The sequence below is a fragment of the Ciona intestinalis genome, chromosome 12, assembly GCF_000224145.3.
Source record: "Ciona intestinalis chromosome 12, KH, whole genome shotgun sequence".
Taxonomy (NCBI): Eukaryota; Metazoa; Chordata; class Ascidiacea; order Phlebobranchia; family Cionidae; genus Ciona; species Ciona intestinalis.
In genome coordinates, this window is record NC_020177.2 from 768,476 (window position 1) to 784,309 (window position 15,834).

Consider the following 15,834-nt stretch of genomic DNA (forward strand, 5'->3'; position numbering starts at 1 on the left):
TGTATGAATACACCATGTGTGTCTTGTGTATAAGAGGACACCCATGTTATAACTCAACAGTGAGCATGATGTGTATGAATACACCATGTGTGTCTGGTGTATACAAAGACACCAATGTTATAACTTGACAGTGAGCATGAGGTGTATGAATACACCATGTGTGTCTTGTGTATAAGAGGACACCCATGTTATAACTCGACAGTGAGCCTGAGGTGCATGAATACACCATGTATGTCTTGTGTATAAGAAGACATTCATAATATAACTTGACAGTGAGCATGAGGTGTATGAATACACCATGTATGTCTGGTGTATAAGAAGATACCCATGTTATAACTTGGCAGTGAGCATGAGGTGCATGAATACACCATGTATGTCTGGTCATCTGGTGTATAAGAAGACACCCATGTTATAACTCAACAGTGAGCATGAGGTGTATGAATACACCATGTGTGTCTGGTGCATAAGAAGACACTCATGTTATAAGCATGAGGTATACAAACATAATCTTACCAACACAGTGTCCAGCAACCAAATTATATCCAGTGTTACACACACATCTATATCTTGAACCATACGCAACACAGTCTGAGTGATCTGGGCAGTTTGCTGAAGCACATGGGTCTGGAGCTGTATAATACATTGACATTAACTTAATAAAATCTGCTGAATGTTAGGTAGAAAGTTATTCAGTTAAATAAGGGGAAAAGTTCCTATATAAACATGAAGAAATGGTCATGCTAGCAAAATGACATAAGTTTAAGTTATTAGGTATGTAACTATACTGTATCCGTCTTACTATGCTAACTCATAGGATTTTATTAAAAGAAGCCATGTTATAACTTGACAGTGAGCATGAGGTATATGAACACACCATGTGTGTCTGGTGTATAGGAAGACACCCATGTTATAACTCGACAGTGAGCATGAGGTGTATGAATACACCATGTGGGTCTGGTGTATAGGAAGACACCCATGTTATGACTGGACAGTGAGCATGAGGTGTCTGGTGTATAAGAAGACACCCATGTTATAACTTGACAGTGAGCACGAGGTGTATGAATACACCATGTATATCTGGTGTATAAGTAGACATTCATGTTATAACTTGACAGTGAGCATGAGGTGTATGAATACACCATGTGTGTCTGGTGTATAAGAAGTCACCCATGTTATAACTCAACAGTGAGCATGAGGTAAACAAACATATTCTTACCAACACAGTGTCCAGCAACCAAATTGTATCCAGTGTTACACACACATCTATATCTTGAACCATACGCAACACAGTCTGAGTGATCTGGGCAGTTTGCTGAAGCACATGGGTCTGGAACTGTGTAATACATTGACATAAAGATTATGTGGACTAGAGTATTGAGTTGGTAGTAATGTAAAGTAAAATAAATATTGTTAAATGAATATGTCATTTGACCCTAAACCCCCTCACCCCTAACCCTAAACTTAAATTATCTATTTTGTACAACATCCTTAAATGCTTTATGGCCAAAAAATAAAACTTATTTTTCAGATTATGCTTTTTTTCAATTTTCAGATCCTTTTTTTTACAATTTTTGTATGGTTTAACTTTTAAAATCTCACAGTTTAAGAAACACTGGATTAACGACACATATCAATGGTGACTTGTGAGGCATATTACAATAGTATGGCATATTCAATATTATTACTTACAATCGCATTGGTAACCATTGCCGACGTATCCTGTTTTGCAGATACAAGTATATGCTGGGTAACCTCTTGAAATGCAATTGGCATTCGCGTGGCAGTTTGCGTTCTCACATGGGTCTGGTACTAAAAGAAAGGTGAATTATTGAGGGTGGGAACTTGGGTGACTTATCCATGGTTTCCACTCCCATGCCCACAGTCAAGTTGCTGAAGCTATTGCAGTGTGTGGATAAGCAGCAGACATGACTTTTGGTTGGTTAACTGGCTATTACTCAAACAATTGCAACCAATAGGCAAACTTAACATTTTCTTACAAACAGCAATTAGTTGATGTAGATTTATACTACCTGCACAGTTAATTCCATTTCCCACATATCCAGTATTGCAAACACATCTTGCAGAAGCTCCCGACCTAACACACTGTGCGTGTTGGTGACAGTTCTTATTTTCGCAAGGGTCTGTAAGGATAGATACAAAGTTATTGTAGAATAAAAAATATTCATTAAAAAGCTAAAACATGATCCTCTGCAATACAGTGACATAAATATGGAGGATGCTACAGCTGTATTCAAAGACCTTTTGTCGCCCCCTTTAGCCCATGAACACTTGACCATCTTGACACAACTTGGTTCTTACATGTTTAATCAAGATAAATATTTTTTGGTTTGAAAAATTTAAAAGTATAAAAATAAAAAGCAACTTCTTGACCACTAAACCCCCTGGTAGCAACTATGGACCAATATTATTTTTTCTGTGTTATAACAAGATGGGATAAAATTTTAAAGTTTAAATCAATCAAACTTCAGAAGGGCATGCAAAATGCACTATAATAATGACTGACCAATAATAGCTGGTAACCTTAGATGCAGCGGAATGGTAATACAGAAAGCGCATACAAAACACACAAATAAAACTGATTTGTTTGTTTATACATACCTACACATTGTTGTCCATTACCATAATACCCTGGGTTACACACACAACGCCGATAGTGACCAAACCCATGACATGTCGCATGGACGTTACAGTTGTAACATGGGTCAGCTGGAATGTAACAATATATTAGTTAAATACATACAGTATACCCTATACTACTCTTGGTTAAGAAGTTAAATACCTAAGCTAAATGTAATGGTGTATTGCTTTAGTTTAGGTACATATTCTTTTTGTTTTTCCTTCTTTTTTTGTTGTTTTGTTTTTGTTTCATGCTCCGTTCATTAACATTTTTTTGACTTTACTTCTTATACATTTCTTATATTTATTTGTTTGAACAATTTAACTTGTTATTAAACAATTTGGTAAATAACTAACCTGTGCATAGACGCCCATTACCAGTATATCCCTGGTTACATTGGCATTGAGCTTGTCCATAATGTGCATTGCATGAAGCATGTGGACTGCATGGGCTTGGATGACAAGGGTTTGGGGGTGGGGTCGGTTCAGTAGGATCAGGATGGTTAGCTGTAGAAAAAAACAAACCAAAATAACAAAAGGCACAAAATATCGGACACTAGTGAAGGATCCTTCGGTACGTAACAGGTTGGGAAAGTGTTAGAGGTTGGTAGTTAGGGGTTAGTGATGAAACGATAAAAATCTCTATTTATCCCAAACTACTATATGATAAATACAAGTTTAATTTATGAACAACTTTTACTTACGATTGCAATACTGGCCGTTGCCGCTAAAACCGTCTTTGCATCTACAGGTGAATCCTTGGCCGTTACTGGAACAGATGGCATCCGTGTGGCACGGGAATGGGGTTTGGGTGCATCGCGCTGAATATAAATTGGTGTTATGACGTATGACAAAGAAATGAATAAATGAAATTTTGTCTCTTCGATTACGTTATCGAAGATCGGAAAAGTTTACAAAGGCGAAAAGACGGGAAGTAACGATAAAACGACAGTCGTTTAGACTTTTAGAGGAAAAACACAAGTACAAAACAAACAGTATAATGTAATTCACCAATTATAATGAAACAACGTAAAAGTTCTCATCAAAAGAAAACTGAGCGTAAAGTTTTGTTATAAGTGTAACTTGTTTATCCTCGAGTGGCGAAAAAAACCACAGCGGCTACGACACAGGTGTTTCATATACACATTCTTTAAAAATAGGCTAAAGTTGGTCGTATATTTGGGTTTTTATTAATTAGCACAAAAGATAGGGACAAACATTGAAAACGAAAATTCTTATTTGATTTTTAAGTTGCCACAACAAATAAAAATATGCCTTTACTAACTATAATATATTGATATAATAAAAAGATAATATTTTAAAAATATATTCGAAATTTGGTAATTTGCACTTGGTGATAATTTATAAGAAGTGGCTTGTGCCAAAAACAGAGTAGTAATACCCAATTTGTAGCAATTCTAAAATCATATTCTTATGACTTGCGACTTCCATAGACTGTTGGTTATTGTTTAAAACACGATTAGGATATTTGGATATTACGAGCAAAAAGTGTCCCATCTCCCCCCACCTTAATAAAACATTCGTGAGAGACCCTTTATCGTCTTACGTTAGTTCGTTGTTTTGCATTAACATTACAAGCGTTTCAATGATAATATTGATGTGCTATTTAAACTACATAACATAAATTTTATTTGTCGCTTAAATAATATATAATTAAAACGAATAGACCTCATAATACCGCAATGCAATATTATGGCAGTGCAGCAGCCCCGCTTATTAACGTATAAACCCCTTTTATCCCTGGTCTATCGTGTTTTAACGACTTCTGTTTTGCTGTTGATTCCCTTTTCGATCTTTAAATTACACTTACTATATCGTATTTGAAGATATAGTAGGGTGGGGGAAGATGGGACACATTTTTATTCTTTTTTCTCTTCCAAATTGGTAGTAAAGAACATTTAAATAGTTATTAAACCGTATCCTCACGACTCTCAAAGACCGTTGTTGATTGTTTAAAACACGATCAGGATATTTAAATATATGTGCTAAAGGTATCCTGTCTTCTCCCCAGCACCCTACTATATAAATACACAATTATGTTAGGCGATAGCAATACTCACAGTTCACGTGAATCCCGCTCCCGTAGCACAAAGTTACCGCACAGAGTAACGCAAGGATAATTTTCATCTTCGATATTTTAGTGATTTCTTCAAGTTTCTAAAAATCGCACTGTGAAGTTACATCCTCGCGGTCACTATTTATACCGAACTTTGGCTCGACCACGTCACATTAGTCCCTTAATACAGCGTTCTTTGAATTAATTTAAATAATAGGTTTGTTTTTGGCAGGTTCTGCAAAAATATCACAACATCTCTTTTGGAAATTGTTGGCACGAATTAAATGTATCGAGACTTGACTGGGGCGTGCTCGGTAATTAGCCAACGATAATATGCTTAAAAGAAGCGGCAATTTGGCTAATTTGATTATATTTTGATGACGAAAAGCACGAAGCCAAATCTTCGCAGAAACAGTTTAATTGCCGCGGATCATAGCTTTCAGCTGCTATACTCGTATATCGCACGTTTGTATACGAATTCCTCCTTAATTAGAATTCTAAAAACAACTTCGCGTAGTTTTGCTTTGAGTAATTAAGTCTCAAACGCGCCCACATATTAAAATTCAAAATTTTTGCCTATTAGTTTCTCAAGTGAAATATGGGCTGGGCGCACGTGATAACAAAGTTTTGTGGCGTCATAATATATAAATAGACAGACGAGATACAATTGCCATTATTGGTAAACACTGTCTCGCGGCGTTATTTTATAAAGCGCTGTTGTTTGTTTGCTGTAGCTTTACCAAGCTACATATTTCAATGTTTTATTTATCAGTACTTCTGCAGATTTTTGCGCCGACCCAAATAGACCTGAAGACACCGAACTGTAATTATTCAAATCTGATAAGCGGGTACGAGTTATATGAAACAAAACACATGTGTTATAATGACCGCGAATGTCGTATTTCTTGATTGTGTTTCCAGCAATTAACAATGCTGTTTTATACAGTCGCGTGGCTATAAAGTTATATAACTCTATAAATATTACCACTTTTTCTCTTCCAAATATAGGACGATAAAAGGGAATTTGTATCCTATATCTTACCCCGGCCTACGTTACATTTATTTATACATATATTTAAGAAAATATACAATTTGACAATGAGCAGCAGGTTTATGAACCCAATAAGTACAAAACATAGATGCAATTGTCACATATCACGATCACGATATCCTATAATATAACAGGAAAAGACGAAAACTATATTAATATAAGAAATGCGATGACGGGTTGTTTCTAAACAGTTTTCAAAATTTTACGCCAATTAAAATCTAACTTAGTCGTTTCGATTTCAAGGCACGCCGTGTCAGCTATAAACAAAACACTTAGCGCAATCGTTATCAGCACATCGTTTTACAGTGCATACGTCATGTATATTTAACATATTGCGTGCAATGTGTCAATTGTTCGGCAATAATCATTATAGTTATAAGTGGAATTCTCTTGCTGACTTTTAGCGAGTATTATAATGATCGATCATGAATGATTAAATTAACTTATATCTGTCCTCGGCGGGACATTGACAGTCGTTATATACCACGGGCATTAAGTTTCATGTACCCCGTTTCCGCTCATAAGTTACCACTTTGTGGCTGATTATTTGGGGTAAACTTTTATTTGTCCTGGCTTGCAATATGGTGAAGTGGCGAACCCTTTAGTAACCCTTGCTGTTTACAACTGCTGTTACCTCTTTCAGAAGACATACACCCACAATGGTAGCAACATCGATCCTCGAAACCATAAGGAAGTAAACTCATGGTTATATGGGAGGAAGGCGCGCTAACCACTTTGTAACAGCGCCAGGATGCTGATCAATTGTTTTAACTTTTCAAATTTTAACCAGAAGTTAGCAGTTGTAAAAAAAGTTACACGAAAATTATAATTCTACTTATTTACACTGAGGTAATCGAGCACCCACCAGCACACCAATAAACGTGACGAAATTTATTGGCTTTTAGTTATAATACACACTAGTGCATAAACTCGCGCCAAGAAAAGTTATATAACATACAGTGATATGGGGTAAGGTGGGATACCGTTAGCACGAAAACCCCATCTTTCTGAATCGCATTTTAGACAATTAACAACGACGTTTCCTACAATACGTTACGGTAAATCATGGATTTGCCTTAATAAACTATTTTGTGTGCCAAACTATGATGGTATGTATAGCTTGAAGCAAGTCGGAGTTGTAACACCATAATAGCACGATAACTTGGTATTTTCTATTTCTCTATATTCTTTTACAAAGAACAGCCAAAACGCGCACTGCTTAATACGTTGAAATTAAAAACAAATTTGAACGTTTCATCGTTGGCGGTTTACGACTTAAAGAGGCGGCGTTTTAATACGTATAGTAATGACCAATTCTATTTAGTTTAGTTCAGTTCGTAAAATCGAAACCTATAACGTTTCTTTCCGCGAAGTTTCACAAAACAACCTTACATTATACTTTAAGCAATACACCGTTATTATCTTTATTGACTGTGATTTTATATGCGAAGGTTTTAAACAATTGAAATGCAGCAATAAACATGCATCTAAGTGCTTGCTTTAATACCTGGTGGTTCTTTACATTTATTCTTACAACGCGAAGATGTAAGTTTTGTTTAAAGAGAACTAGTTTTATTTGCAGTTTGATATAACAGTATAGAATAGTTTTATTACTATATTTTCCAAAATGAATTTTCTTAAATTGGAGCCAATAAGGTCTATGAAATGTAAAAAAAGGAAACTGTTCTGTGTGGCTAAATATGCTTATCTGAGAAAAAACTGCGGCGAATGGGTTATCGTAGTATTACCATGGAGCTACGTCTTAAAATGTTTAAGAACCTTTAACTAAATTTTAAAAAGTTATTGTTGCGTGCTGTTTATTTGTAATTTGTTACCTCTTAACATTTGTGACGTCATAGCGGATTGTACGAAGTTTCATCGCGATTACGTCATCACTACGTCATCACAATCACCTGAGATAGTTACCTACCTAAGGTACAAGCTATGCATGACGTCAGAGCCTAGTTACGTCACAGCAAACGCGTCATCAAAGTCTACCACCAACCCACACACGTTCACGACCACAGTGCTGGAAATATTGAAGCCAGGAATTGTTTTAGAGATTAAAAGAGATGACGTGAGGGCGGGATGGGAGAACATGGAAATATTAGTCAAGTTGTCGATCGTATCAGACACAGGTACACGTCATAAATGTGAATAAATGAATGTAACTTATATAACCTCGCATGGCCGACAATGACAACTGTTATAACGCGGATGTTCTGTTCCATACACGTCGTGTCCGCTTACGTGTGACAGCGTATGTTACTTGTATATCCTCGCGTGGCGGGGCAACGACAGTCGTTTAACCCGATTGCATGCCATGAAATGAAACTTTGTTTAACAAAAAGATTCCAAATATCTGTTCTATTTATGAACAGAATATTTTGTTACTGGTAATTAAACTTTCACCCAAGTGTAAAACTGTCGGGAAACACTGCGTTACACTTGCCACCCCCAAGCTATCCACTACCTTGCCAGTTCAGCGCATAATCGATTCTGTTCTGCACAAGTGAGGTCCTACATCATGGCACACCAAGGGACCTGAGATTTGAGCCAGTTAACACCTAGTATACTATCACCCATTTTTGATCACTGGGTTGGGGTAATATCTGTTGAGCGTCTTGCTCAAGGACACATAAGCCTTTCGGTATTAATATTTCCGGTATTCTTCGATTACGATACAAGCGTCTTACCACTGAGCCATGGCGCTGGACCGGTTAGTACATATGCTTGTAACGTAATCGAATACATTAGGAGCATGTGATGCCGTGTACGAAGCCGGGCAACGAAGTAGTGGAGTTTATCTCATCAACGTGGACGGCACGAACCTAAATGTCTACTGCGATATGGCGCCGTCTACCGGCGCCTCTACGGTTTGTTCTGAGTTTTTGTCTTACATGACATGATTTGTGTTTATCTCTTCGAAATCGATAACGACGATCATGTTATTAAAAATAGAAGAGAAGGGAATAAACAAAACGACAGTGGTTAAAACATGCTATCTATTAAAGTGTGGAAAAGAACACCAGTTAAAAATCGTGGCTGGTGAACCTAAAGGGCGATTAACAATTTTTATTTTAGGTTTTCCAACGACGTTATGATGGTTCGGTTGAATTTTACCAAAAGTGGGACGAATACGAAGTTGGATTCGGGAACATAAATGGAGAGTTCTGGATGGGTAAGTTAAGTCCCAATAAACACCACTATTTTAAATACCGAACCTTTCTCACCCCATTTTGGTGGCAAACAAATAATATTTGGGGAATTGTATAACCGTAACCCCATTACTGTGAAGAAGCCTGGTTAATTTTTTAAAACACGATCAGGAAATGTGGAATTTAGGTGCTAACGGTATCCCATCTTAACTCACACAGTACTATAAACCCTAATGTGCTTATAAGGTTTAAAATATCTTCGCCAACTAACCAAGAATGGGAACTATAGTCTGATTATTGAGATGAAGAACTGCAACGGAACCAACTTTACCGCAAGATACTCGTGAGTTAATAATAATCCATACACCTCATGCTTACTATCGAGTTTTGGGTGTCTTCTTATACACCAGACACCTATGACGTGTTCATTATACACCTTATTATTACTGTCGAGTTATAACATGGGATTCTTCTTATACACCAGATAGTATTATATACGTTTGTGCCTCAGGACTCACGAGTACTGCTGATATATAAGCACACACATATAAAAAGCTTACCGAAAAACGAGCAATAAAATTGCATTAAACTTACCAAAACTACAATACATTGCATGTTGTTTCAGTGAGTTCAGAGTCGGTTCCTCATCGACCAATTATACTTTAACTACACAAGGTTACGACGGTGGTGCAGGTCAGTTGAACTTTGTTTAAGTGAACGAGACTGGGATCGAACCCCTGTGAATCAACGAATATAAATCTCTAACCTTCGCATGGTGGCGCAGCGGCAATTATAACACGAGTGTTTTGTGTCATGCACCACGTGTCACCGTAGGTATAATTCGCAAGTACTCATACATCCACAATGGTGGCAGCACTAAGCTTGGAGCAAGATTTTTAAATACCTGGGTACAAAGTGATTTGGTATAACTTCCAAGTTACATGTCGTATCTTTAACTTACACAACTATTTCGCAGGGGATTGGGATTCGTTGAAAGCTCATAATCTTCAACAATTTTCCACGTATGACCGTGACAACGATATATCAAGTAATCAAAACTGTGCATTAGTGTACAGAGGCGGATGGTGGTACGCCAAATGTCTGCAGGTAAACCTGAACGGTCAGTTTGGACCGTGTCGAAAAGGACGTCAGTACCAGTATTGGAAAAGTTTGAATACTCTTGAAGATGGGGCGTTGTCTGCAACTGAAATGAAGTTTACTTTGCACTAAGACTTCACTAACTCATCGCCTATTAAGTTATTTGTTGTATAGGATGACACACATGTTTATACAAATCAGCACAATATTTAAGTGTAACTTTTTATCTATTTAATAAAAAACACATGATACACGCATAGTATAGAACAGACTCTGGTATAAACCAATCATACTGGACGACACCATTTTGAATGGAATTCAAGATTGTATTAACTTAACAAAATGTCTGAAATTTATATTTGAATGTCCTGAAATGTCATTCCTAGTTCTAGTAGGGGTAAGGGGGGGGGGGGAGCAGGACATCTGTAGCACATAATTTCCAAATATCCTGATTCTGTTAGCTTGCAGTAATACGCTAAGCAACAAGAACTGTTTCAGAATTCTAATAAACTACATTGGTCTCTTTTTGTAGCAAACTGTTACTCATAATCACTACTTTACTCTAACTGTGACGCAATAAACGATTTAATAGTTTAAAATTGGCGCGTATTGTGAGCAAAAATTTGAGGAACGTAAATTAACTATCGGCTTTTATACGGTGCATGTTAATAACAGTTATTTGTAATAAGTACTATATGGAAATACTCTGACAAATAACGAACAATTTCTTATATAAAAATTGTTAAAGTTATAACTGCAGTTCAAAATAAGTTGAGCGTTTGCACGTAATACAGTTCGGTAAACCTGCGACAGTTTTGATAGACTATAAGCCTTATAAGGGAACGTAGTCGCGCAAGCCTCTTTGTTTAAATTCGACTTTCGTGTTTTTTCGCATGTTTTAATCACTTTTGTTGCCTTAATAAAAACGTCTACATCTACAGCGATTCATTTGGAATACGTCTTATCTATGCACGAACACATACACGTCTCATGTTTGAAACAAAGTTAATTTGAAGTTACGACTTTTTGTATAATATGATTCGTAGCTATATTATTAAAACGATTGCTGAGAAAACAATTTTTCGTCTGCTTGGTATGTTGACCTTATTGCAGGCGTGCAGGAACGCCAACCTAAAACCACGTATTTATACGTTAGGTAACTGTTTGCCCATCGTTAAACACGATTTACCCATCGATAAATGCGAATAAACCTGCGGCGTTAATCATTAATCGAAAGTGTGAGTTGAGTTTGCGTGGCAAGCGACGATTTCATACAGAATATATTAAAACTGTCATAACATTCGCTTAGTTGACAAAGGCCATTTTATACTTTCTTCAAAGGAAGTATTTAGTTGAGAGATTATGAAATAGAACAGTACAGTTTAAACAATAGTTTTACTACAAACGTTTTCAGCATTTGAATTTCGTTCGAGCAGGTAGAATATATAACTTTATATATAAATGTCTATAATTGATATATGCCCATAATATATATATAACTATAACTATACCTATATGATATTCTGCCCATATTATATTTACCAGATGCAACGGTATATAGTTTTAGTGTTTTCTATTTCCTTTTTACAAAAAAAAAAATGTGACCAAATATACGGCTGACCATTTCTTTAAGATTTGGTTGTTTGAATGTATTCGCGTAAATACATGATGTTATTAAGATATTTATAAAATACATTTTCTTCGCGACGATAGAAAAGCACCTCAATGCTATGAAGGTTATTTTAGCGAGTTTTCACAAAAATGGGACGAAATCAATGAATGAGGCGTTCCAAACGTTAGGCTACGGTGTTTTCGATTGGTTTGAGCACTTCTGGTACCATGGTAACGATTAGATGAGAATACTTAAGGTGGGAGGTACAGTGGAAGATTTTAGACGAATGTACAAAGATGTTGACGTCGTGGTGGACGCTCCCGCGTTCCTATTTTGGGAGCAAATACTAGAAGTTTATCCCGATGCAAAAGTAAGTTATGTTTATCATAACTGCCCTTATTCCTACCATATTAAAAGCAGCTAAAAGGGCGGCAATAAAAACATAACCGTTTCATACTCGACAGTGAACAAAAGTAATAAAATAGAACACCCGTATTATAACTTCAAATATATGACAATTCTATAGTTGTTTTATATTTCAAAGAAGACGACCTAAACATATAGGGGCCGAAACGAAGCTGTTTTCAGATTTATATTATAAATGGAAGCAGCATTTATAATTTTCTGCTTCGTTTTTGATACCTACTCTATCTTGAGGTAATTATTTCAATACGAGACGAGGAGAAGTGGTTTCAAAGCTTCAAAAACCATTTGCATTCTGGTTCCTCAAATGTTCTATTGAATCTAATTCATATCTTCTCGTATTCTGGTTGGTGTCATTTTAGATACTGTAACAAAGTTGGTACGTTCTTTTTTTGGCATTACCTGTAGTGGGGTGGGGAAAGATGGGACACCTTTAACACATAATTTCCAAATAACCTGATCGTGTTTTAAAGAATTAATAACAGTCTGTGGAAGTCGTAAGGATACGGTTTCATAATTCTATGAATGTTCATTGTTTACTACCAAATGGAAAGAGAAAACAAAATGAAAAGGTTTCCCATCTTCCCCGACCCTACTATATATATATAGCTCATTCACTTATGTCAGTTTACGTGATGATCGGTGTTGTGAGTGTGCTGCTGTGCTGACACGAGGTGTATATGAACCATAACATCCGTGTTAGAACGAATGCCGTTGCGCAGTGTGAAGATATGTTACACTCATTCATTCTGAAGCATTTGTTATGTACAGCTATCTTAACTAATGGATCGTACAAACCAACGCCTTGGTGGAAATTAGACACAAGTCCGACAGTTATGAAGAATATATACCGCCATCACAATTCCTACGTTTTGCAGGTTTTTTATATTAGCGTTAACATGTTGTTAAAACTATTTTGTATCAATTGTACTTGGCGCTACAAATGTATATATATTGGTTGGCTGCCGTGATGCATGCAGCGATATATTATCCTAGAAGCGCGCCCGCCTGTTACCTAGCGGATACTGAGTTCGATGATGTTACCACTAGGCGTCCTTAAAAAGACACTTAACGGCAGTTGCTTTCACCAGCGGTTAGAAGGGTGGGTTGTGCAAAAGCTTCGAATCTTTATCTTTTTAACCAACGGACCATAAAGAGACAGACGCGCTAACCACTGTGCTACAGCGGCGTATTTTACGCAAAAAATATTTGTCACAGAGAGTTCCAAAGGATCAACTGTTGGTGTTTGATTTAAACGACGGCTGGGCACCCCTATGCGAATTTTTGGGCAAAGAGATTCCAGACAAGCCTTTTCCTTTCAAAAATAAATCCGCTTCGTTTATTTCTGACGCGATCTCACATCATCCTATTCTGCAAAGGATGATTAAAGAAACCATCTTATCTATTGGGACTTTAACTTTTCTTGGAATATACTGCGGCTACAAAATATGGAAAAGGGTTTAAATAAAGGATTTAAAGAACGCTTTGGTATATATAATTGATTTATTCGACAAAGCATGGTATTTTAAAACTTACGTTTTATAAGTAGGGAGATCATACTATATTGCTACAAAACACGAAAATATTGCCATTACAATTACCCCGAAATCATACATTAACATCGAGTACTGCAATTAACCAATATTTATACTATATGACATATCTTTGCTTTGTCTGTTATAGATTATGCGTATAGCTTTGCGAAAGGCCTGACAAACTAGTTTTCGCGCCCAAAACAATTTATCGGGTAAGTGTACAGCAGTGGACGAAAGCCACAACTAAAACTAACATGTCCATGATGCCAAGACTGACGCCTTGGCAAAACAAAGTAAAATCCATCCGGAGCATAAAAGACCGATAATCACATTAGTTTACAACATTTACCAGTAGGGGACAGGTATGCCTTGACATATAGTAGGGCGGGGGAAGATGGGACACTTTTAGCATAAATATCCAAATATCCTGATCGTGTTTTAAACAATTAACAACGGTCTATGGGAGTTGTGAAGATACGGTTATATAATTCTTTGAATGATCTTTGATACCACCAAATTGGACGAGAAAATAGAATAAAACGGCGTCCCATCTTTCCCCATCCCACTACATTAAGGCATAACATAAGGCTGCTAATCTATTTCAAATAATCGTGTGTATGTAGCATGAAGATGTTTCGACAGACGAAACGTTGCTGCAATAACGTTTTACCAGAAGGAAAATTTTAGGTATTGTATTATTCCTGCTGGCAACAACAGCGGCAAAAAGTATGTAACGCATGAAGAGACGCAGGATAAATGTCACGGTCGAATGAAAGCCCCCAGTGTTCTTACGTTCCAAAAATAAACCTTTTGATTTTCCCTCGGTTGAATAAACTTCTAGTGAACAAGCCTTTTATACTCTATCGTTCTACGAATACATATTACAAGCCCCCAGTTACAAGCAAAACGTTTTGTGAGTTACGTCATGGCCTACTCAATACTGCTAATGTAAATATATTTCAATTTAGAGTCCCATCTTCCCCCACATTGTAGTTCTGTATGTTTTCATTGCCGAACTTTGAAAAGTTTGCTCTTAATTCAACAATTTATACCTTAGGGGTTATTGAAATGTAAGATACTGATATAATAAAAAGATAATATTTGGAAAATATATTCGAAATTCAGTCATTTGCACTTGGAGATAGATTATGAGAACTAGTTTGTTTTTGGAAATATTTGGCAATATGTGCTTAAGTGTTCCATCTTCTCCTACTGTACTAATATATATTGGTAACATATCATCAGATATTTAAATGAAATTCTGTTCTTTCTGAAAAATGACCAGACAAATATGATTCTTTATATTTTGAGTGAATTTAAAGTTTAATTTATTAGAATTACTTGATACAGACATAAGTCAACTTTTACAAGAGAAGAAAATAAGTTGATGCAATACGAATTAGATGTCATCCTATCTAAAAATCTGGTGGGCCATTACCGATGTTGTATGTTGGCTGGAGAGGCAGAAGAAGCGAATCGAACCAAAGATCAACTGAAGACGCTGTTTAAAGAGAAATTCCAAACCTCGCCTTATGAAATCAAAACATTTGCCGACACCATCAGGGGTATAGGAAAACACATGGGAGCAATTTTAATTTATCAAATCGCTGCCGAGTTTTATGAAAATCAAACAAAAAAAAGTTTGGTGGGAATACTAAATGGCGCTTTAAAAATCCAGAAATCTATCGATACTATGTTATCACGTGACAAAGAATTAAAACCAATCGTTCAAACCCACGTGATTCCACTGATGCGTGAGATGCGAGAAATGATTCGACGATCTGTTGACGTCAGTGAGGAAGATCGCTGTTTGTATGAAGCTTCGTGTTTGGCGTGGATAGGAATGAGCTCAGGTTATGTTGGCGATTATAGGGACGTTGAGACAACAAGTAAGAAAGCGATCACCATGATGGAGAGTGTGTTCCAGGATGCTTTGTATGGACTTGGCTTGTATGTTCTCGGCGTCTCGTTTCTTAATAGTTTCCGACCAAACGATGCACGCAAATACTTTGGTGATGCTATAGCAGCCATTGAAAAAGCTGAGGATATCGACAACGCTGCAAAAAAGGAGCTGATTGATCAAGTCAAAGAAGATATTAAAACAGCTGATGAAAAATGTTCGCCGCCATGAAATAATCGCCCATGTATTCATCGCATGCAATTATTGATATGATTTAATCCAATGTCTGCTCCCAACTTTTTATGATTTTATTCCCGCTTTTCAAATTGCCAGAATCGTTTCA

General features: G+C 36.6%; 3 protein-coding genes across 4 annotated transcripts in view; 2 read left to right on the forward strand and 1 right to left on the reverse strand.

Moving 5' to 3' along the window:
• The window catches only part of LOC100180294 (adhesive plaque matrix protein 2), a 10,586-nt gene extending 5,733 nt beyond the window's left edge, over positions 1–4,853 (reverse strand). Inside the window, exons 1-8 of one of the 2 annotated variants that reach the window (XM_026837115.1) lie at positions 4,719–4,853; positions 3,342–3,458; positions 2,995–3,144; positions 2,620–2,727; positions 2,031–2,141; positions 1,690–1,809; positions 1,217–1,333; positions 514–630 (exon numbers count right to left, since the gene is read on the reverse strand). In XM_026837115.1, coding sequence (XP_026692916.1) covers positions 514–630; positions 1,217–1,333; positions 1,690–1,809; positions 2,031–2,141; positions 2,620–2,727; positions 2,995–3,144; positions 3,342–3,458; positions 4,719–4,785 — 907 coding nt within the window. In that variant the 5' untranslated portion in view covers positions 4,786–4,853. The remainder of the gene's footprint in view (positions 1–513; positions 631–1,216; positions 1,334–1,689; positions 1,810–2,030; positions 2,142–2,619; positions 2,728–2,994; positions 3,145–3,341; positions 3,459–4,718) is intronic. The other variant, XM_018814301.2, reaches the window with a different exon arrangement.
• A 2,860-nt stretch (positions 4,854–7,713) lies between these two features.
• Positions 7,714–10,153, forward strand: LOC101242478 (fibrinogen-like protein A). Its single transcript, XM_004226711.1, has 6 exons — positions 7,714–7,903; positions 8,523–8,641; positions 8,850–8,946; positions 9,170–9,266; positions 9,549–9,616; positions 9,900–10,153. Exons 1-6 carry the CDS (start codon positions 7,714–7,716, stop codon positions 10,151–10,153), a joined length of 825 nt encoding a protein of 274 aa, XP_004226759.1.
• Positions 10,154–11,527: 1,374 nt separating this feature from the next.
• Positions 11,528–13,731, forward strand: LOC108949987. The gene is made up of 4 exons (XM_026837136.1): positions 11,528–12,003; positions 12,291–12,435; positions 12,828–12,934; positions 13,275–13,731. Exons 1-4 carry the CDS (start codon positions 11,875–11,877, stop codon positions 13,518–13,520), a joined length of 627 nt encoding a protein of 208 aa, XP_026692937.1. The 5' UTR covers positions 11,528–11,874; the 3' UTR covers positions 13,521–13,731.
• The last annotated feature ends 2,103 nt before the right edge of the window (positions 13,732–15,834 follow it).

Bases quoted from the DNA above. Each gene is read 5' to 3' on its own strand.
- LOC101242478 (XM_004226711.1), top strand. From the start codon at position 7,714: ATGACGTCAGAGCCTAGTTACGTCACAGCAAACGCGTCATCAAAGTCT. The intron at 7,904-8,522 runs GTACACGTCATA...CGAATACATTAG, and splicing joins GTCGATCGTATCAGACACAG to GAGCATGTGATGCCGTGTAC. The intron at 8,642-8,849 runs GTTTGTTCTGAG...TTTTTATTTTAG, and splicing joins CGTCTACCGGCGCCTCTACG to GTTTTCCAACGACGTTATGA.
- LOC108949987 (XM_026837136.1), top strand. From the start codon at position 11,875: ATGAGAATACTTAAGGTGGGAGGTACAGTGGAAGATTTTAGACGAATG. The intron at 12,004-12,290 runs GTAAGTTATGTT...CTCTATCTTGAG, and splicing joins AAGTTTATCCCGATGCAAAA to GTAATTATTTCAATACGAGA. The intron at 12,935-13,274 runs GTTTTTTATATT...TATTTGTCACAG, and splicing joins ACAATTCCTACGTTTTGCAG to AGAGTTCCAAAGGATCAACT.